Below are 18,232 nucleotides of genomic sequence, written 5' to 3'. Positions count from 1 at the left end.
AATCCTTATTTTGTTATATTTACTTTTACAAAAAACAAAATCGAATGGCATTTTCAACTAGCAACTTTTATCGAATATGAGACAATTCAGAGCTCTTGTTTATAGTCGAATCAGGTGAGAGCAACAAAGAACGCTCACTAGCACTCCAGTTGCCCGAACTTGTCCTTTGTCTATTTCTACTATTCAATCTCATTTCTTTATTCAATTGAATTGAAAACTTACCGATATCTCTTTTTCCGTTCATTGGGTCCAAATATTTCTTCCAAATCACACGTATCTGCACAAGGAAATATTTCTTCTGGATTGACATTTACTTGTTGTTGCAACAACTCCCTTAAATTATGACTTCGAGCCCAGGATGGAATTCTCTTCCTCTTTCGTCTTTCATATTCTTCATCCGAATCTTCATCTTCATGCTTCTGTTTCTCATCCGTAAGTTGATAAGAATTATGGGCTTCGGTATGTCCCTTGGAATCAGGAGTTACATGTGACTCGGTATTCTTATCTTTCAAAACCAATGGTTCTGTCTCTTGTGCATTACATTCAGTAACCGCTTTGGGTCGAAGACCAAGACTACGCTGTTCGTTCTAACAAAATGAAACTTCAATAGTCAAGTAATTATATCACAAAACAAACAAACCTTCCATTTGTTGGAATTCAAGTCATTGTTTTCATGATGGAGTCGATGTTCTTTCATTTCAAGCTCCTTCCTTCTCCTCTCTGCTTCCATAGCTTGCTTTGCAACCAATTCTTCATGCCTCTTGCGACTTTCTTCTTTTCTCTTGGCTTCCTCTTCTTCCTTTGCTTTCTTCAATAAAAGTGCCTGAATAAAACAATATCAGACATTCATCGTAAAAGTAAAAATAGCTCATACCTGTTCCTTTCTTCTACGTTCTCGTTCTTCTTCTTGTTTCTTTCTTTCTTCTTCTTTTCTTTGCTCTTCTAATGCTTGTTGCTTTCGTCTTTCTTCCGCACGACGAAGCTTTTCTTCATTTTCTCTACGTTTTTGTTCTTGTATAGCTTTCTTCTTAGCGTCCATTTGTGCCAGCTTCTCTTCTACCATTTTAGTATTGGTACCAACTGACTTGACCTCCTTCTTATTCGGATCTTCATTCTTCTTTTCTCGTCCATTGTTTGACAAAAAGGAAGAGAAAGAAGTTACTATGTTGGAGCCCTTAGATGGAGCTACAGGCAAGCCACTCTTTTCACTTGTTTTGCTAGGAGAGCTCTTCACTGAGGTCAAGTGATGACGACTATTGGGAGACGTTGGATCGACGAGTAATTGGGTTGACTCTTGTGTTGGCCCTTCAACCGCTTTACTTTCTGGAGGTGACGCTTTCTTGAAAGGAGATGGAGAACCAAAAAGAGAGGCTATACGCTTAAATATACCCACTTGAGGAGTTTTCACTTTCTCGGCCGAACTATTGTCTTCTTTGCTACTTGAACCCACAGACTTTGGGTCAGAACTAGGTTGAACTTCTTCTTGGTTTGAGCGCAGTCTTTGTATTTTAGAGCGCAATTCTGCAGCACGAGAATTGTTACTGAGCGGTTTACTAGTAACTTGTGGTTGACTATGGGTATCGTCAGCTTCCTCAGGCGGTGAAGATAACTTTAACGGTTGCATCTCCGACAAGTCTCGACTATTGGGATTAGATACCTTTTCTTCTTTTCCTTTCTTCTCAGCAGGACTTAAAGTAGCGTTATCGACATCAACAACAGCTTGAGTGGGATTCTCTTCAGTGCCGTGTACTTCAAGAGGTTTCTCTTCCCCTTGTATGTCTCTTGTTGTATTATCCAACTTGGAAAACAAAGCAGTTGAAAGATTACTTATGCTTTCTAAACCCACCAAACCAGAAGATTTATCTCCAACTCGGCCAATCTTCTTCTTTTTCTTGTATATACTTTCAGTAAGACTTTGCAACTTTCGTTCACTTGTTTTGGTCACTGCTTGAACGCCTTTTCCTACTGCTTTTGAAGACGGTGTCTTTGAAGTTTCTTCTACAGCAACAGAACCAGTAGAATCAATATTGAACATTTGCCAAACTTTCTCGACTACAGCAACATTTTCCTTGGTGTTCGATTGTTCAGTTTCATCTTCCCTATGAACGTTGACGTATCTCTCTTGTGTTCTTTCTTTGCGTGAAGACAAGTTCTCTTGAGGCTTTCGACCGGGTGTTTTACAGTCGTCTTCGATAGAAGACATACGATGAGAATGATATTTAGGAGACAACTGCTTTTCATTGTTTTCCTGTTCACTATTATGTGCTTCTTCCAAAGGCTTCATGATGGTTCCTAAATGCAGCGAACTAACAGAATCACCTGATGAAGTTAACCCCGATTTCTCCACTTGTAACGATTCTTGTTGTTTCGAAATAGCAACATTATTACTATTATTCTTATTTAGTGAAGCTTGCTCTGAAATTTCTCCTTCCATGATGGCTGCAATACCATCCAAATAGTCGGAAAACGAGCCTTCTTGTTTCGGATGGGATGTAACGAGATCCTTGGCTTGAGATTGTTCTTTTCTAGGTCTGCCACGTTTTCCTACTGCTTTTGTGCTTTTATTGCTCGATTCCGTCTTTTCAACTCGTTTGCTTCCTTTCCGGGCTTTTCTTGGTCGTCTTATTTGTAAAGCACTAGATTCTGAGTTATTCAACGTGAGTGGTTCTTCACAATGGTTGAGTTCTTTCTTATCCGTTGCTTCTTTTTCGTCATCATCTTTCACTTGTGTTTCCAAAGAAATGTCGTTTTTTCCACACTGTTGTTCTTGCTGAACATCCGAATTTGCCACCTCTACTGGTTTATCCTGAATACTGTTATCAACGTCCATATTCCATCGATTTGTAGTATCCACTGTAGCATTATTTGTACACTTTGGACAAAACCAGTCACCTTCAGGAACCGATTGCAGCCGAGGATTACAACAGAATGTGTGAAACGCATCATCGCAATGGTCACACAACAACAACAAGTCCTAAAAAAACGTATTTCTCAACACTTTTGTTCGTCACAAAACTTGAGATAAACTTTACCTCATAATCAGTCTTTTTACAAACTCTACAATACGTTTCATATTTTGTTGGTGAGCGACCTTGAGCAATGGCTCTGGAATAAGGTGACAAGCTATCCAAATCCACACTTCCATGTGACTTCTTCTCCACGGTAATCTTATGCTCGGAGAGTTTCGAATGACCTCTTTTTGATCTCCTTGATTGTCTCGGAGCTTCCCATTTCTGTTGATTGGAAGCCTTTGATCTCCTTTTCCTACGTTGTTTGACAGCTTCTTCTTCTTCTTCTTCGTCTTCTTTAAATTCGTAAGGGTCTTCTTCCATCTGTTGGTGATTGTCTTGTTCTCTACCTGCTGTTTCTTGGTCTTTTAGGCAGTGGAGTTTATCTACTTTTTTGGACTTTCTGTTATTACTCGTGCTTCTTTTTTTCTTTGTAGAAGGCGGGCACAATAAACCAAGGGTTACCTTTTCGTAGCTGTTTTTTCGCTTTCCTACCAATGTCATATACTTGTATTCTTCGGTCAACGATTTACAAGTATTTTGGGTTGTCGTAGTACACCATTCCCTTATATCTTCTGCTTGTTGTTGCAGTTCTTCCAGTGCTTGTTTCCTCGCTGCATCAAGTGCCTGCAATACTTGTTCCAAGTAAGGTGACGAGTGTCGTTGTTCTGTGGGTATACTTTCCATCCAGTTATAGTCTTTCACAAGTATTCTGGTGTGAGGATTCACCTACAAGTTGTACAATACTCTTATCGTCCTTGGGTTATTCACAACAACGCATTTCCCAAGTTTTGATGTTCAAAATGGAGCCGTTATGACGCGGGCAACAATTTCAAGAAAATGTTTTTTTATATGTTTAGAAAATTTCTTCCAACAAGGATGACAAAGGTTATCTATTCTCTTCTCCTCGTGGGATTATTCTTTGTGGTTACTTTCCTCCTCACTTGAAACAACCATTTTTGGTACACTGAAAATAACAACAGTCCAACCATCATACCGATAAAAGTTGTTCGAATACTCTCATCTCTTGGATTACCCAAAAACTGTAACAACAGTGTTTCAGGTGTCATTCCTAACCACCCTAATCCTAAACCAAAGAGGATAGCACCTATAACAAGTTGTCCATCTACTGGTTTTATGGTAGGCAGATAGTGATGGGAATAAAGTATGGGACGATTATTTTCCGTTCTTAACAAATAGAAACAACTGTAAGATAACAATAGTGCTGGAAAAAAGGCAAATAAAAGAGTTGGATCCCAAGCAGTGGTGTTCCATAAACCAAACCACTTGAAAGGTATCAACATACCCGATAAACCTATTCCCATGGAAAATAAATAGCCAGCATAAGCTCCTACAAGAAGAGGTAGGAACACGTTTAAACTCGGAATGCTTCTGTTCAACCCCTTCACTGAAACAAATATCACACCAACCAATCCAATAAATACAGGTTTGATGCCATTAAAGAACTGTTTTAAAGGTTCCACTTGAAGCATAAAAATATCTTCCAACGAAACTGTTCTCGAGTGAACCCCCATAAAACCACCCGTCAGCCAGTATACAACAAAAGCAGTGGAAGAAAAGATAGCCACGCTGACTATCGAACGAGTAGATTGACGAGGTACACCACATAGTGCATGACCACTGAAACCACCACTAATTTGCTAGTTAGATCAATAAACAGTCAACTTGCAGTTGTCTTACTCTCCTAAGCAAGTTCCAAAGCTCAAAAGGAAACCAGCAATAGCAAATTTCCAACTAAACACTTGAGCCAAAGTTTCCACAAATATATTTGGAAAGTTTTTCTTCAACATAAAGGCTCCCATTGCCATACCCAAGTGAAAAGCAACCCTCCAAAACCAACTCTGGTCAAAAGACAACAGACCTCCAAGTATTCCACTGATACAGGTAATACGACCTAATAATATGGCATTTACCGCAATAGATAAGCCAATAGCTAAGCCTCCTATGGTGGCATTGAACACGGTTGGAGTGAGTTGTGACATGACACTCTCAACCCAATGTGATGATCATACAATCATTTTTTTATTTCCTTCTATCTCTCTCTTGAGAAAGCACAACCCTAAGAAATATGAATTCAAAAGAATAAAATAGAATTAGTCATAATATACCATTCTTTTCATGTCCCAATCCTCTCTCTCTCTCTCTCTCTCTTTTGTCTGTCAATGGACATGCGCTTTCACTCCTCCTATCATCCCCCTTCAATAGAAAAGCGCGGGCTTCATCATCCCTTTTGAAATAGAAAAAACGGTTGCTCCATTTCTCCTCTTCAATCGAGTATCTTATGCAAGATCATAACAACGGTACCTTCTTATTCTCATCCGCAATACTTCATGGTGATGACTAACTACTGTTCCAGGTATCGATGAAAGCTTGAAAGTTTCCAGGGAACCACTACAAGAAAGAAATCAATGCACTGATAATACTCCAAGCGACCCATCCTCGAAACCTTGGGAACCAATATCATCCCATAACCAAGCCAGTCAAAGAAATACTCTTTATCGAGTATACGAAATGTATTCCTTTCGTGGTGGAGGGATAGGTTTTCGAAAACCAGGAATGAAAGTAGAAGGTTTCCGAACGTTGATAGTGGACTCCAAAGTGTATGGAAAGGATAGAATTCGAGCTCGTCGTGAAGCAGAACTTGTCGCTTCTGCCCTTTTATCTAAATCAGGAACGAGTATTGACTTTGATCAGTTTCTTATGGGACTAGAAATGATTGCAAAAAGAATACCTTGGTCCCAAATGGAACAACATGGAGATGATCGAAACTTCAAAGAAAAGTTGTTGACTATGGTATCTCAGTTAGCCATTCATTCCTCCAATGAAAATGACAACAAGTTAAGTTGCACAGCTATAGAAGAAAGAATACATAGAAACAAACTGTTTCAAAACGTTATGATGATGACTCCAACGCAATCTCTGTTGGAAAAAAACCAAAAAAGCTTTCAAGTATTGTACAGACACTATCTACGTAGAGATGCTTTCTTGAGTGGAAGCGAACACAAAGTTTCTGGTCCATCTCAGTTATCGATCAACGATATGCGAAGGTTTGCTCAAGACTTTGGATTGTTTCCCGACTACATTCAACTAGAAAGTTTAAGAGAAACATTATTGGATACTGTAAATGGTTACGAGAATAGAAGAGAAATGACTCATGATATGAATATATCCGTAGAATTGAAAAGTTTAGGAAGAATGGATACGTTGGTTAGTGATGGTTGCTTACTATGCCTTTGGAGATGAAACATTTATTCAGATGAATCATACAAAAATATTGGAACCTCGAATTGTGATGGATAGGCTATTTTGTTTATTTCGTTTACTCAACTCTTGCAAAGAGAAGAAATCCTGTCCACCTATGCCTGTTGACTACATTCGTTTCAAAGACTCAGATAATCGAACACCTGTAGGCCATACACCTCGAAGGATTCGCAAATATTCGATAACAGGATCACCTCTTAGTGATAGAAAGAAAACTTTGTCACCTTTTGAGTCTCATTCTTAAGTGAATTGATGCATTAAACTCCATTTTGTTTTTTTCTGGATTGTCGATTGTGTTTATGGAAGAAGAAGAAGAAGAGGATATTTATGGCGATTATGAACAAACGACGCAACCACAAAACAAACAAGGCAAGTATTTGCAACCCATCTTCACATTAGGACAAGACACTCAACGTGTTTATAACGACAGAAGATTCACTGAGCGATGAAGAAACAAAGCACGACGTTCTTGCCCAAGAAGTTGAAGGTGGTGATAGTTCGAGCGATGAAGATGACGTGAATATAGTTTTGGAGCCTTCTTCTACATATTATGGAGGAGATACTTCTACTGGTGACTCGAAAGGACTGTTCGTTGGTGGAACAACGACGAGACATTGGCAACGTCCAGGTTATTCTTCTACAGCAGAGGGTGGTATTGTAGGCTCTGGTGTGAGTGCTTATAGTAGAGGAGGTGTCGATTTATCTCTAGTGCCTAAACCTCCAACAGACTTTCCTGGAGCCCACGTTGATTATAGCGTATTTGAAAATGAGATTGACTCGTTAGAAGAGAAGCCTTGGCGTGAAAAGGGTGCAGAACTGAGTGACTATTTCAACTATGGCTTTACAGAAGATACTTGGAGAGAATATTGTAGAAGACAACAAATGATGAGGCTTTATTCTCAAAGTTTGATGCCTATTCGTACTCTAGACTCTGGTGGTCCTCTTCACAATATAGACTCTCCAAATGAACCCAGTCGTAAAGTACCGCGTGGACAACAGAATCGAAGATTGACTCCTGCATACTCAACTTTGAGGAATAACTTTGATTCTAAATTCTATTCCGATGGAAATGAGTCATTCTCTTCTGATTATGTCCGTTACTCAAGGCCTGAACAAACGGATGGAGACGATGTTATTTTGACTTTGACAAAACCAACCAGCGTTGATGAGTCTTAGTAGTAGTTGTCTCGAGATATCCAAACAAAATAGACATACTCACATAGATAGGGCATTTATGATTCCTCATACTAGATAGTGTTATCTTTTTTTATACAAGCAAGGTTTTAGTTGTGGTAGTATTGTGTTGTCATTATGGTTGGTGGTGATAGTCGTTGGTTGCTTATGTTCTTTTGTTGACTTTTGAAATACTAGAAAAACAAAAAACGAGTTGCTAGTATTTCTTAAGCACTCTTGAAAACCTATCTGGGCTATTCGACGACAAAAGATATCCAGTATACCTTGTAAGCGACTGGTAACTTCTGCAATAATCAAAACACCTGATTTTTTCAATATTCGGTGAGCTTCTTGTATAATCTTAGCATAGTCTGTTCCCATTAAAGATAAACAGCAGACGACAACATCTACACTTTTGTTATTCAATGGTACGTTGATAACGTTACACGGAATGACTCGAGGATCTTCCGTCTTCACCAAGTCAAAGGAATGAAACCTGATGTTAGGACGGTTCAGCTTATCTTCCAGTTGAGCTTGGTTTCCACAACCAAAGTCTGCTATAACAAAACTTTTGTTTTCTTTACAGTATTGTTTCAACCAAGACTGACAAAACTCCAAAGGTTTTTGTGGCCAGGTTTCCATTTGCTTTCCATAGCCATTGTGGTAGACTTGAAACAAAAGGGGGTCCTTTTGAAATAGTTCACGAGCTTCTTCAGAAGAGGATGTATAAAGACGTTGGTTGATCCACCGAAAACAACTTGAAGCCAGTTCTTCTTTTGTAGCAACACTTTTTCTCTTTTTGGAACAACGTGAAAACTTATTCTTTCGAAGAGACATTTTCAACAAAATTCTTCTTCCATGAAAAAGAGCCATGTGGATTCTTTCTCTCTTTTATTCAAGTTGGACACAAAACACAAAAAAGCCACACAATCACATATACCATCGTCTCCCGAAAGTCCTATCAAAGTTTGCTCCGAGATAGTCAGGCGAGAGGAACATCAAACACGGGGGTCTTTTGTTGCTTTGCATGACTATAGTTTTCCACGACTTTGTCCCAGTTCACAACATTCCACCAGGCAGCGATATATTCTGGTCTTCTATTTTGATATTTCAGATAATACGCATGTTCCCAAACATCCAATCCTAAGATAGGAATGCCAACATGCTCAGATATACCTTCCATAAGCGGATTGTCTTGGTTGGGAGTAGAACAAATAAAAAGCTTTCCAGAACGATCCATACAAAGCCAAGCCCAACCAGAACCAAAACGTCCAGCAGCTGCAGCATTGAATCGAGTCTTAAACTCATCCACAGAACCAAACTCTGTTTCCAAAGCTTGTTTCAAATCTCCATGTGGTGCACTGTTGGCAGATCCTGTTGGGGCCATAAGTGTCCAAAATAGAGAATGATTGAAATGGCCACCTCCATTGTTCCTCACAGTTGCTTTAATAGCATCAGGTGCCTTCACAGCATTCCTTTGGATGTTTTCTATGGATAGTCCCTGTCAGAAATATGTTAGATAACTGAGGTATATTGGATCCACCTCATAACAAACCTTGAACTGACCCCCATGTTCACCTTGTATTGCACCATTCAGATTATTCACATACGTCTACAATGAAAGTTAGTAAAATAAACTTGTTCAAAGCGGATCTTACTTGGTGATGGCCCTTGTGGTGAACATTCATGGTCATAGTATCTATATGTGGTTCCAGTGCACTGTAATCATAAGGTAAGGCAGGTAACGCAAACTTTGACTAAAGATCTTCTTTTCAATAAAACAAACAGAAAGTACGAGAGACACATACCATGTTGTACAAGGGTACTCAACAAACAATCCAAATAACACAATTCCCTCAATCACAAACAAAAAGTGGAAAATACTTTCCATTGGAATCTTTCGATGGCCATTCAAAAAATGCTTTAGAAGAGGTATGGAGAAGCTTTCCAAAGAAGTCAAGCAACTAGGAAAAAAGAGATAATTAAGTGTCAAGGAGCAATCATCAGAATCAAAACCATGCTTTCTAAAATGGGAAACTTGCTCTTTGTTCCATGCAATCAACTACAATGTAAAGAATTCCATCTCTCTCTCTCTCTCTCTCTCTCACACACACACAGAATAATAGTTCCAAATGTTGGCATAAACAGGCAATCAATTGTGAGGATTGAATTACAAATAGAAAACTCTATATCATGGTCGAGACTAAAAAGGCATATAGATATAAATATCACAGTAGTCATATGCAACAACTTTATAGACAACAAAACTGGTGCATCTTCAATATCTCTTGGCAACTAACCGTTCTGAAAATGCAAAACATGTTTTGTTTAAAACACTTAAGAGGGTAGTACAATAAAACATTCTTCGAGTCAGATAAATACAGCCAATTAAAACAGCTCAACTTCACAAGATACCGACACTTCTCGTTCTACTATTACTGGAATTCTCGTTTGCCTTGTGAAATCCCATACGATGGCTCCTTAGAGACTGTTCATCTTTATAAAAAAAAAAGTCAACGGCAAGCTCATGAAACAAAAGTATACTTACACGTAGAGGAAAGTTGTGGAAAAGCACCAATCTTGGGCTTATTCTTCAATGGAGCACTAAGTTCCTCCAATCTCTTACGGAAAGCTTCCACTTCTGCTTCAATGTCTGCTTCCCAATCTTCCAAATCTTTATCCAAAACAGGAGCATTGGAGTAACTACTAGTATCACCTAATGCAAAGTGATAAATGATACTTGAAACAAAAGTTATCTTATTACCTTGTGAAATATGAACTATACTCTTTGGAGCTCTACTCGTTTCTACAAAAGTACTATTCCCATTTGTTCTTTTCGATAATGAACTACTGCTGTGGCCACTCCAACTGTCTTCTCCTTTGCTTTCATGACTAGGAACGGTTTGGTCAGAATATCTTCCTTCCGAAGATGTTTTGCTTTTATTCGTTTCACCGTTCGATTTACAACTCTGCTTTTTCCGACCTTTGTCCTTCTTCTTGTTCGACTTGGAACTCGATTTTTTGGAACTAGAAACCCCAGCCTTACTTTTCCTTTTATCATTCTCACCACCACTGTCTTCACCAATAAACCTTAAAAGATCTTCTATACTCCGATGGTCTTCCCTTGGTTGAACTTGACAGCCATCTTCCTTTACTCGACGTATATGGTCTTCATTAGCTTCCAATTGGTTGAGCATCTTTTTCGCAGCAAGTCTTTTCTCTAATCTTCTTCGTAACTGACAGGTTCTACAGTAAGAACAAGCATCATCATCACTGTCGTCAAAGTCCCAAAATTCTTCTTCTTCTTGTGAAGAGTCCTGTTCCTGTCCCTTCCATTCCCCTGTAGTAGAGCCCGTGTCTTTTGCTTCTACCGACTTTTCGACAACACCCATTCGGTTAACCATCTTTCTATACTAGAAACAATATCACAAGTAGCAACCTTTTCTTGTCCCGCCCAGTTGTATTACGGGTCAACACGAAAATGTGTCAAAATGGCAAACTGGGCAGTAGAAGAAATGGGAATTTCTGATGAGGGTGCGGAAAATGTTAGGATGGAGAGAGAGATTCAGTGGAACAACAGGAGTGCGGGTGTTTTCTAAAGCTTCTGATATGGTGAGAACTGAAACTTGAATGGGCAACTAAACACAAGCCATTATCTCGCGAAAAAATGAAAATATGCAATCCATAGGCTATCTTTTTGTTTTTGAACACTACAACAAGTGGACACGAAAAACTCACAGACTCCAAAGGGAAGGACTAGTAGAGAGCTGTTATTTTACCGAAACCTTTTTTCTCTTCGTAAAAGGAGCAGTACACACTACACTTTGACAAACCAAAGTTTCAAGCTGTTCCATAGTTGATACTACAGTTTGTCCGTTCTCGTCGACATTGACTTAAGAACAATTTTGATAAAGGAAAGCCTTTCATCCCACTAAAATGACCATAGCAACTTTTCTGTTAAGCAGTCGTTCAAAAGTCAACAAATGGATCAGAGTGTTCCGTTCCAACGCCGGACTTCCTGCGAGACACAAAATGTCTGCGGCTTAGAGATCAAGTCATTCATCCACTATCTTGATAAACTTTGCTACTTTCATTGCGTTTGAAAACCAGAATACCACTCTTTCACTAGTATAATTTTTGAGCATTTCCAAGATGATAGTAACTTTTCTTGATAAAATAAAATAGAATCGAGAGACATAAAAGTATGAGACCTTGTCCATCTTGTCCAGTGTACATGAAAAGAGCGTTGAGAAGAAGAAAGGACAAATTGTAGAAGCAAAGTATAATGTCGACAACAAACAGTCAAAAAAATTAAAGAAGATAATATTTTTTCTTTTTAATGGCCATATTAGGCACGCTTACATTTGCAAAGAAACTTGAAAAATTAGTAAGAAAAACACTAAACAGTTCTATTCGACACTTTTCCATCAACCGAAACAGTTTGAAAGAGACTCGGAAACATCATTAACTCTTCAAAGAATGTGTTGCTTGCTGTAGAAAGTTTACGACAATCAAGAACGGAGTCCTAGCTAATATCATTTTCTCAAACTAAATATAGTAGAAATTGACAAAGGCCAAAATGTTAAGACTCTCTCAATATTTATGAAAATTAAACAACTGCTCAAATTAAAATATTTCACACTGTTCAATCAAAAAAAGGGCCAGTAATAGACGCGCATTGAATTTTAATTCCATTTAATGCAAAAAGAAATTTCCTAACAGAACAAGCCAAATTTTATTTTCACCAAAAAAATAATGCTTAAATACAAAAATCAAAATCTTGATTTATTCAAGGAATTGCTGTTTAAAAGTAAAAATGAAAGATGTATTATCTTCAAATTATTTTCAAATATTAAAGTTTTTAGTGATTTGTGTGAGACGCCATGGACTGTAAAATCTTCTTTTTTATTTTTTTGTGTTGATATTTTTCTCGAAGCTTTAAAAGCGATATCAGCAAATTTTGGCAATTCTTGTTGATTTGATGGTTTTTGACGAAACTTTTGTACGTTGAGTGCAACTTGTCGTGTTTTTCTGGAGAATCTTTTTAGTTTTATCTTTATTGTGGAGTTTGACTCAAAACTTAAAAGATGTAACTTGATGTTTAAAACCTCACTGATGGTAGGAGAATTTAATATCAAGAAATTAGCTTTCTCCTATATACTGCACATTCAAGGAGTCATGCTAATTTTGGAAATTGGACTGCAGTTACATCTAATCATCTTTGAATTAGACTTTTCTTCGAAGTTTACTGCTCAGGAATTTACTTTCCTTACAAGCTGCATCAACAACGTGTTCAAATTACACCCTCTATCTCATTTCTCTGTTACTCATTCTCCTGTTTTGCATAGCCTTTTGTCTTTCTCTCTACAGGAAATTTTTCAGCTGTTCTCTTTGGAGTTTTCTTTTAGAATTATTCCTTGCGTTGCCCACAAATTCTTTTATACATACTCTCAATTATCTTGTCGAATCTGGCAAGGAAATCTCTACGTACTATTATCTATCAACACCTTATTTACTTCTTACGCTGAAAATAGACTGTCTCTTTTTCTACTCTTCCAGGATAAAGTCACCAGAGTTTCATTAAAGTATCTTTTGTCCTTTCTCTTTTTGGCGTAGATATCTCAGACTTTAATTTCTGTCGAGTAACATAAGCTCACCGCAGCAACAGCTTCTTATCTCACCACAATATTGAGCTTTAGCACTTTTCTATAATAAAGTATCAGGGCCATTTTAGTGGCAAATATCAAATATAAAAACAGTATCAGTATATTTCAGGCTTCATCTCGATATGGAAAAAAAAGGAATTTCCATGGAACCCCAACATTTGTTGAGCTCAGTAAAAATCTGATTGGAGAGATACCTGATATGGGTTCTGTTGTGGGAAAAGTTTCAGTAGAACAGCCTTTGTATGAGATAGAAAAAAAGACAAGTGAATATGAAATAAGAAAATATCCAAGTTTAAGAGTGGCTGAAGTTTATCGTTCAGAACTGAAGGGAGAGACGTCCAACTATGACTTTGAGTCTCAAGCATTTAGAATACTAGCTTCATATATAGGGGTATTTGGAGAACCGAAAAACAAAGACAACTCGAACCAACAAGTAAAGATATCTATGACGGCACCAGTCCTATCTAAGCCTATTGAAGCGTTGGAAACGCGAAGCAGTGGCAACAGTATGGCTTTTATATTACCAAAAGAATACTCGGAACAAAAAGAACCACCGGAACCAGTTGACTCACGAGTCCACTTGCGTGTTGTTCCACCAAGGAAAGTTGCGGTGGTTACTTTTCGAGGAACTGTAAACCGTGAAACTTTAGAGGCCGAGAGAGCTGAAAGGTTTATGGAGCAGTTGAAGAAGGATGGTTATCGTTTACTTTCTTCAGAGTGGGAACTTGCTCGATACAACCCTCCTTTTACTCCGCCACCTCTTAGACGCAATGAGATATTAGTGCAGGTAGACTAGTTTTGAAGGGGTCTTTTTGTATAGTAAAGGATTGGTCGGGTTTACACTTAGGACTTGACTTGGTTTGTGCCGTCATCCACTGAAGATGGTTTGTATCTTCCTGCCTCAGAAGAATATATTTTATGGCAATTTCGAAAGATTTACTTAGACTACAAACTCATACGGTGGCGGTTCCACTAATTCCGTCACCTTCGCGTCGACAAAGTGAGCCTCTGCTGGACCTTTTGGTTGTCGTTTCAAAGGACCACTAAGTTTTTCTATACAAACGTGAGTGAACAAGTTTCAGTATCAAAACGAAAGTTTACCTCCTCTTGCTTTGGCTTCCATCTTTGCTTTAGTGATTCTACGAACTCTTTCTTTGAATTCTTCTTGACATCTACTTTTAAAGACATGCTCGCGACGAACGTGAATCTTCTTTGCAATCTTTCTGTTTCCCACGACTTTGTTTATGATCACACCAACCGAATTTCTGGAGATATCAAAAACCTTTCCGGTTTTCCCCACATAAAACTTGTGCGGCATACCCTTTTGTATGGCAGAATCGACCTTGACGTCCACATAGTCACCTAATCGATAGTTGGTTAGGTATGTAGCAGCCAGTGGTGCTCCATGTTTTCTAAAAGGTTTGGAGAATAGATCTCGTGTATTACTACGTTTTCCCTTTGACCTTCCCATGGCCTAACTTGTTTTGTTTCCTTTTCGTCGTCGGCCACGAACAGCCCAAACCCAATTTTCCTATCTAATAATAAGTAAAATGATGGCATAGAAAGAACAAGAGAGAGAGAGAGAGAGAGAGAGAGAGATTGCACCCTCGGGATTTGATTGAAGAATTGATGATGATGGGAGAAGAAGAGATAAAAGGAAAGCCGCAGCAGTTTACTAGTACAACGATTGCAGACTTTCAGAATACTCTTCAGTCAGCTTGGAGCCAATCAGATGCATTTTTTGAATCTCTCTTATCTGAGAGTTGGTTGGAAAGGCGACCAATATCTTTAAGAAATCCTTTTATATTTTGTGAGTACTCTGGACTCAACTTTGATGTGATAAAGTGTGACATGTTCAGATTATGGTCATCTTGTGGCCTTTGCTTGGAACCAGTTTCGAAATAAATTAGGACTTGAACAGTTTGAACCAGTGTTTGATTACATTTTTGAAAGAGGAATCGACCCTGATGTGGATGACCCAGCCAAGTGTCACTCTCACCCAGAGTTTCCAGATACTTGGCCCTCGAAAGTACAGATATATCGGTATAAACAGAAAGTTCGTACTATTCTTTTGGATAAGTCAGTTCTATCTCAAGTAGAGAAGAAGTGTCCTCATATTGTTCAACTTGTATACGAGCACGAGCTGATGCACCTAGAAACTTTATTTTACATGTTTATGCAGATGGAAGATAGAGATTCGAATGGTCCATTTTTGAATATTAGTATTCCTCCTATCAAGTTATCAACTGAAAAGACAGAATATATAGATTCGGAGCCGAGTGTTTGGATTGGAGGTGGTCATTGTTGTTTAGGTAGAGACCGTGGAAAGGAATTTGGTTGGGATATTGAGTTTCCAAGTCATTGTGTTTCTGTCCATCCATTTCGAATGCATATTTTTCCCGTGACTATAGGTCAGTTTTATGAGTTTGTACGTATGGGAGGTTATCGTCGTGCAGAGTATTGGAATGAAGAAGATTTTTTATACATGAAGAAAGAGAACATTTGGTTTCCCAGTTTATGGAAATGTCTTTTTGCTTTGGATCAAGTGTCTTGTGCAGAAGATTTTCGAAGTTTATGTGTTTCTGCCAAACAGTTCCTTTATCGTATGCCATTTGGAGATGTTTGTTTAAAAGTGAGGCTATTGTTTATTTCTACATTTATTTTAAAGTTGAGAGTGTATAGGAAGCATTTTATTTACCAGTGTATGTATCACTTGCAGAAGCGGAGGCCTATGCCAAATGGAAAGGAAAGAGGTATTATAACATCATGTGATTCCTTTAGATAAAAAAAGATATATCTGCTTATTTAGGTTACCTTCTGAAGAAGAAATTCATGGCGTTTTGTATGGATTTTCTTCTTTTGAAAAGAGTCACGCCAAAGGCAATTATGGATTTCAGTATTATGGTCCTGTTCCAGTGGGTTGGATAGAACAAGATAAGAGTTCTTATGGAGTTGTCGATGTTTATGGAAATGGTTGGGAACTTACATCAACTCCTTTATATCCATTTCCAGGATATCAGCAGCTTCCTGAATGTATGTGTCCAAGTTTCATATATTTTTTGTATTTTACAAACTGCTATTAGATCCCAATTATTCTGCGGATTTCTTTGACAATAAGCATTTTGTTACTGTAGGTGCTTCATGGGCAACGGATTCAAGTTTGTGTAGACCCAGTTTTCGTAACTGGTATCAACGAAGATATCGATTTGTGTTTTCCAAGTTTCATTTGGTAGAATAGAATGTATGTGACTGATAAGTGACTTTGGTTGTTGAAGGGATTCTGTTTGTAAGCCATTAAAGTTGTTTCCATGGAGTGGCTATTTTGAAACATATTGTATTATTTTTTCTGTTTATTGAAAACACATTTCCAATGCATTTGCTCAGAGAAAAGAAAGTTGGCATCTCTTTCTTTGGTAGAGAATTTCGGATGATGGCGCTGAATAAGGATAAAGAAAAGGAGGGTGAAGAACAAGGGTTACGTTATCAAGTAAGAAAGAGAATATCACCTCTTCCAATAAGTCAAACCTATATCCCTGAGTATTACTATTCTCGGGTATCCCCAGTCCATCAAGTCAAGGCGAGTAGAGGAGAACTACTATCAGAGAGTTGGTCAGTTTGGGAAGCAAGAAATGGGTTATGGAGTCCTGAGCTTGAGCAGAATTGCTCACCTTCACTGTTCCTACATACTCCTACATCCTCTACGGGAAAACACCTTACTGAAAGTTTAAGAGAATGGGCACAGACGGAACAGTGGTCAAACGATGACACGGTAGTTGTACAGACAACTAGTGAAAATACAGTGTTGGCAAAACAAGAGAAAGTAACATATGCTAAAGAATTGCCCCAGAAGACACTATTGACTGAGTTAGCAAATAGTGTTTGCTATCCACCTCAAGAGAATTCAAGACGTAGCAATATCGATGACAGCAACAACGTCGTTTGGTTATCCAAAACAAATACGCAAATGGGTACGTAGAATCTATTTTAATGAACCTTGCTCATCATGATCGTATTGTATTCCATAGATGCTCTTCAGAATGGCATTCCTGCGGAAGATGAACAAAAGTGCAAAGGCAGTTATGTACAGGAACAAGCGGAACCCTTTTATTCAGACTCTTTATCCATCCGAGTAGAAGATAGACATCCATTCAACACTCCAACAGAAGAACAATATTCTATCCAGTTTGTTAATCAACTCAATAAGATAGGAACGCAACCGAATGAAATTTTCAGCAATAATGATGAAACACAGTGTCGTTGGAAGTCACCTCAGTCTTCAAATGAAATGCACTGTTCTTCAAAGAAAAGGTCGGTAAAGGATGATATAGAGATGAGAGCAGCTAGAATTATGCGGAACCGTGAGGCAGCTCAACGTTCTCGTCAAAATGCTAAAGCTAAGCTTCAATATTTGGAGAAAGAAAATAAACGATTACGTAGCAACTTGTATATATTGGAACGAGAAAATTTTTGGTTGCGAAAACAAGTTGAGTTGGTACAGAATTGTGTGAGTCAACTAAAAGAAAATACGATGAACAAATATAGCGACATGTCAATGTAAGTTGGATATGAATGAACAGTTGGAGAAGCATTACAAAGAAGCAACTTACTTGAAGGGAATTTTGGCAGGGAGATTCTGATATTCTGAATATCAAGCTATTTCAAATAGAACAGTGGGATTCGAATGGTTGTGTAAATGTTCATGGATGTTCACATGTGCTATGGTTTGTTCAAGTTGAAACGTGATTGTTTCATTTCAGTGAAGATATATTCGTAGTGGAGCGAATAGAATGTAGTAAGAGCTTGGATTGGATCACCGTTGACACGAACCTCTAGTGAAAGTTCTGCTTATTATTCTTTTAGATTATAGAGGAAAAGATATAGTTTTGATGGAAAGTTGGAGAACCCACCAACATGTTCATCCATAGAAAAGTCATCTTCAGAGAATCTATAAATTTTTCCAAAAATGAACTTTGGTAACGATATTCGGAGGTCCGATGCTAAAAAGTGTTCAATGCTTCTCAGTAGTTATTTTCTCTCCAACCTTTGTCTTTGTTTATTATATATTTATCTGAGATTGCATATCAGTACGTTCTTGTGAGTTGA

At 38.2% G+C, this 18,232-nt stretch overlaps 12 protein-coding genes across 13 annotated transcripts; 6 read left to right on the top strand and 6 right to left on the bottom strand.

Annotated features, from left to right (window-relative positions):
• Positions 1-3: 3 nt before the first annotated feature.
• On the bottom strand, positions 4-3,815 carry Gasu_29130 (DNA binding / methyl-CpG binding protein). Of its 2 annotated transcripts, none has more exons than XM_005706154.1 (5): positions 3,033-3,815; positions 875-2,974; positions 641-823; positions 223-587; positions 4-176 (listed from the first exon to the last, which is right to left on the bottom strand). In XM_005706154.1, the coding sequence occupies exons 1-5, from the start codon at positions 3,693-3,695 to the stop codon at positions 68-70; spliced, it is 3,420 nt and encodes a 1,139-aa protein (XP_005706211.1). In that variant the 5' UTR covers positions 3,696-3,815; the 3' UTR covers positions 4-67. The 2 variants fall into 2 exon arrangements, with proteins under 2 accessions (XP_005706211.1, XP_005706210.1); XM_005706153.1 differs by having other exon boundaries at positions 4-170.
• Positions 3,816-3,840: 25 nt separating this feature from the next.
• On the bottom strand, positions 3,841-5,125 carry Gasu_29120 (uncharacterized protein). Its single transcript, XM_005706152.1, has 2 exons — positions 4,710-5,125; positions 3,841-4,661 (listed from the first exon to the last, which is right to left on the bottom strand). Exons 1-2 carry the CDS (start codon positions 5,009-5,011, stop codon positions 3,902-3,904), a joined length of 1,062 nt encoding a protein of 353 aa, XP_005706209.1. The 5' UTR covers positions 5,012-5,125; the 3' UTR covers positions 3,841-3,901.
• A 130-nt stretch (positions 5,126-5,255) lies between these two features.
• Positions 5,256-6,300, top strand: Gasu_29110 (uncharacterized protein). The gene is made up of 2 exons (XM_005706151.1): positions 5,256-5,329; positions 5,386-6,300. Exons 1-2 carry the CDS (start codon positions 5,311-5,313, stop codon positions 6,270-6,272), a joined length of 906 nt encoding a protein of 301 aa, XP_005706208.1. The 5' UTR covers positions 5,256-5,310; the 3' UTR covers positions 6,273-6,300.
• Positions 6,301-6,305: 5 nt separating this feature from the next.
• Gasu_29100 (uncharacterized protein) lies at positions 6,306-6,567 on the top strand. Its single transcript, XM_005706150.1, has one exon. It carries the CDS (start codon positions 6,322-6,324, stop codon positions 6,532-6,534), a length of 213 nt encoding a protein of 70 aa, XP_005706207.1. The 5' UTR covers positions 6,306-6,321; the 3' UTR covers positions 6,535-6,567.
• An 8-nt stretch (positions 6,568-6,575) lies between these two features.
• On the top strand, positions 6,576-7,500 carry Gasu_29090 (uncharacterized protein). The gene is made up of 2 exons (XM_005706149.1): positions 6,576-6,659; positions 6,721-7,500. The coding sequence occupies exons 1-2, from the start codon at positions 6,590-6,592 to the stop codon at positions 7,464-7,466; spliced, it is 816 nt and encodes a 271-aa protein (XP_005706206.1). The 5' UTR covers positions 6,576-6,589; the 3' UTR covers positions 7,467-7,500.
• Positions 7,501-7,506: 6 nt separating this feature from the next.
• On the bottom strand, positions 7,507-8,305 carry Gasu_29080 (methyltransferase). Its single transcript, XM_005706148.1, has one exon. It carries the CDS (start codon positions 8,298-8,300, stop codon positions 7,548-7,550), a length of 753 nt encoding a protein of 250 aa, XP_005706205.1. The 5' UTR covers positions 8,301-8,305; the 3' UTR covers positions 7,507-7,547.
• Positions 8,306-8,314: 9 nt separating this feature from the next.
• Positions 8,315-9,365, bottom strand: Gasu_29070 (superoxide dismutase, Fe-Mn family). The gene is made up of 4 exons (XM_005706147.1): positions 9,272-9,365; positions 9,122-9,220; positions 9,019-9,075; positions 8,315-8,964 (listed from the first exon to the last, which is right to left on the bottom strand). Exons 1-4 carry the CDS (start codon positions 9,272-9,274, stop codon positions 8,446-8,448), a joined length of 678 nt encoding a protein of 225 aa, XP_005706204.1. The 5' UTR covers positions 9,275-9,365; the 3' UTR covers positions 8,315-8,445.
• A 289-nt stretch (positions 9,366-9,654) lies between these two features.
• On the bottom strand, positions 9,655-11,585 carry Gasu_29060 (uncharacterized protein). The gene is made up of 4 exons (XM_005706146.1): positions 10,931-11,585; positions 10,228-10,871; positions 10,012-10,179; positions 9,655-9,959 (listed from the first exon to the last, which is right to left on the bottom strand). The coding sequence occupies exons 2-4, from the start codon at positions 10,853-10,855 to the stop codon at positions 9,868-9,870; spliced, it is 888 nt and encodes a 295-aa protein (XP_005706203.1). The 5' UTR covers positions 10,856-10,871; positions 10,931-11,585; the 3' UTR covers positions 9,655-9,867.
• An 840-nt stretch (positions 11,586-12,425) lies between these two features.
• Gasu_29050 (SOUL heme-binding protein) lies at positions 12,426-13,980 on the top strand. The gene is made up of 2 exons (XM_005706145.1): positions 12,426-13,048; positions 13,187-13,980. Exons 1-2 carry the CDS (start codon positions 12,561-12,563, stop codon positions 13,923-13,925), a joined length of 1,227 nt encoding a protein of 408 aa, XP_005706202.1. The 5' UTR covers positions 12,426-12,560; the 3' UTR covers positions 13,926-13,980.
• A 34-nt stretch (positions 13,981-14,014) lies between these two features.
• Gasu_29040 (60S ribosomal protein L21e) lies at positions 14,015-14,685 on the bottom strand. Its single transcript, XM_005706144.1, has 2 exons — positions 14,231-14,685; positions 14,015-14,182 (listed from the first exon to the last, which is right to left on the bottom strand). The coding sequence occupies exons 1-2, from the start codon at positions 14,598-14,600 to the stop codon at positions 14,070-14,072; spliced, it is 483 nt and encodes a 160-aa protein (XP_005706201.1). The 5' UTR covers positions 14,601-14,685; the 3' UTR covers positions 14,015-14,069.
• Positions 14,686-14,725: 40 nt separating this feature from the next.
• Gasu_29030 (uncharacterized protein) lies at positions 14,726-16,480 on the top strand. Its single transcript, XM_005706143.1, has 5 exons — positions 14,726-14,939; positions 14,989-15,761; positions 15,812-15,882; positions 15,939-16,162; positions 16,213-16,480. Exons 1-5 carry the CDS (start codon positions 14,759-14,761, stop codon positions 16,365-16,367), a joined length of 1,404 nt encoding a protein of 467 aa, XP_005706200.1. The 5' UTR covers positions 14,726-14,758; the 3' UTR covers positions 16,368-16,480.
• Positions 16,481-16,525: 45 nt separating this feature from the next.
• Positions 16,526-18,230, top strand: Gasu_29020 (uncharacterized protein). Its single transcript, XM_005706142.1, has 2 exons — positions 16,526-17,097; positions 17,155-18,230. Exons 1-2 carry the CDS (start codon positions 16,557-16,559, stop codon positions 17,685-17,687), a joined length of 1,074 nt encoding a protein of 357 aa, XP_005706199.1. The 5' UTR covers positions 16,526-16,556; the 3' UTR covers positions 17,688-18,230.
• Positions 18,231-18,232: the final 2 nt, after the last annotated feature.

Source organism: Galdieria sulphuraria (assembly GCF_000341285.1).
Source record: "Galdieria sulphuraria unplaced genomic scaffold scaf_22, whole genome shotgun sequence".
NCBI lineage: Eukaryota > Rhodophyta > Bangiophyceae > Galdieriales > Galdieriaceae > Galdieria > Galdieria sulphuraria.
This window is presented reverse-complemented; position numbering and strand designations above follow the sequence as displayed.

Coding starts and splice junctions, on each gene's coding strand:
- Gasu_29130 (XM_005706154.1), bottom strand. CDS start 3,695: ATGGAAAGTATACCCACAGAACAACGACACTCGTCACCTTACTTGGAA. Junction 2,975..3,032: donor GTAAAAAGACTGATTATGAG/GTAAAGTTTATC, acceptor ACGTTTTTTTAG/GACTTGTTGTTGTTGTGTGA. Junction 824..874: donor AACGTAGAAGAAAGGAACAG/GTATGAGCTATT, acceptor TGTTTTATTCAG/GCACTTTTATTGAAGAAAGC.
- Gasu_29120 (XM_005706152.1), bottom strand. CDS start 5,011: ATGTCACAACTCACTCCAACCGTGTTCAATGCCACCATAGGAGGCTTA. Junction 4,662..4,709: donor TTTGGAACTTGCTTAGGAGA/GTAAGACAACTG, acceptor CTAGCAAATTAG/TGGTGGTTTCAGTGGTCATG.
- Gasu_29100 (XM_005706150.1), top strand. CDS start 6,322: ATGGATAGGCTATTTTGTTTATTTCGTTTACTCAACTCTTGCAAAGAG.
- Gasu_29090 (XM_005706149.1), top strand. CDS start 6,590: ATGGAAGAAGAAGAAGAAGAGGATATTTATGGCGATTATGAACAAACG. Junction 6,660..6,720: donor GCAACCACAAAACAAACAAG/GCAAGTATTTGC, acceptor TTATAACGACAG/AAGATTCACTGAGCGATGAA.
- Gasu_29080 (XM_005706148.1), bottom strand. CDS start 8,300: ATGTCTCTTCGAAAGAATAAGTTTTCACGTTGTTCCAAAAAGAGAAAA.
- Gasu_29070 (XM_005706147.1), bottom strand. Junction 9,076..9,121: donor ACCACAAGGGCCATCACCAA/GTAAGATCCGCT, acceptor CTTTCATTGTAG/ACGTATGTGAATAATCTGAA. Junction 8,965..9,018: donor AACATGGGGGTCAGTTCAAG/GTTTGTTATGAG, acceptor TATTTCTGACAG/GGACTATCCATAGAAAACAT.
- Gasu_29060 (XM_005706146.1), bottom strand. CDS start 10,855: ATGGGTGTTGTCGAAAAGTCGGTAGAAGCAAAAGACACGGGCTCTACT. Junction 10,180..10,227: donor TATAGTTCATATTTCACAAG/GTAATAAGATAA, acceptor ACTTTGCATTAG/GTGATACTAGTAGTTACTCC. Junction 9,960..10,011: donor TCCACAACTTTCCTCTACGT/GTAAGTATACTT, acceptor TTTTTTATAAAG/ATGAACAGTCTCTAAGGAGC.
- Gasu_29050 (XM_005706145.1), top strand. CDS start 12,561: ATGTTTAAAACCTCACTGATGGTAGGAGAATTTAATATCAAGAAATTA. Junction 13,049..13,186: donor GTCACCAGAGTTTCATTAAA/GTATCTTTTGTC, acceptor ATAAAGTATCAG/GGCCATTTTAGTGGCAAATA.
- Gasu_29040 (XM_005706144.1), bottom strand. CDS start 14,600: ATGGGAAGGTCAAAGGGAAAACGTAGTAATACACGAGATCTATTCTCC. Junction 14,183..14,230: donor GGAAGCCAAAGCAAGAGGAG/GTAAACTTTCGT, acceptor ACGTTTGTATAG/AAAAACTTAGTGGTCCTTTG.
- Gasu_29030 (XM_005706143.1), top strand. CDS start 14,759: ATGATGATGGGAGAAGAAGAGATAAAAGGAAAGCCGCAGCAGTTTACT. Junction 14,940..14,988: donor AAGAAATCCTTTTATATTTT/GTGAGTACTCTG, acceptor TGACATGTTCAG/ATTATGGTCATCTTGTGGCC. Junction 16,163..16,212: donor ATATCAGCAGCTTCCTGAAT/GTATGTGTCCAA, acceptor AACTGCTATTAG/ATCCCAATTATTCTGCGGAT.
- Gasu_29020 (XM_005706142.1), top strand. CDS start 16,557: ATGATGGCGCTGAATAAGGATAAAGAAAAGGAGGGTGAAGAACAAGGG. Junction 17,098..17,154: donor CAAAACAAATACGCAAATGG/GTACGTAGAATC, acceptor TGTATTCCATAG/ATGCTCTTCAGAATGGCATT.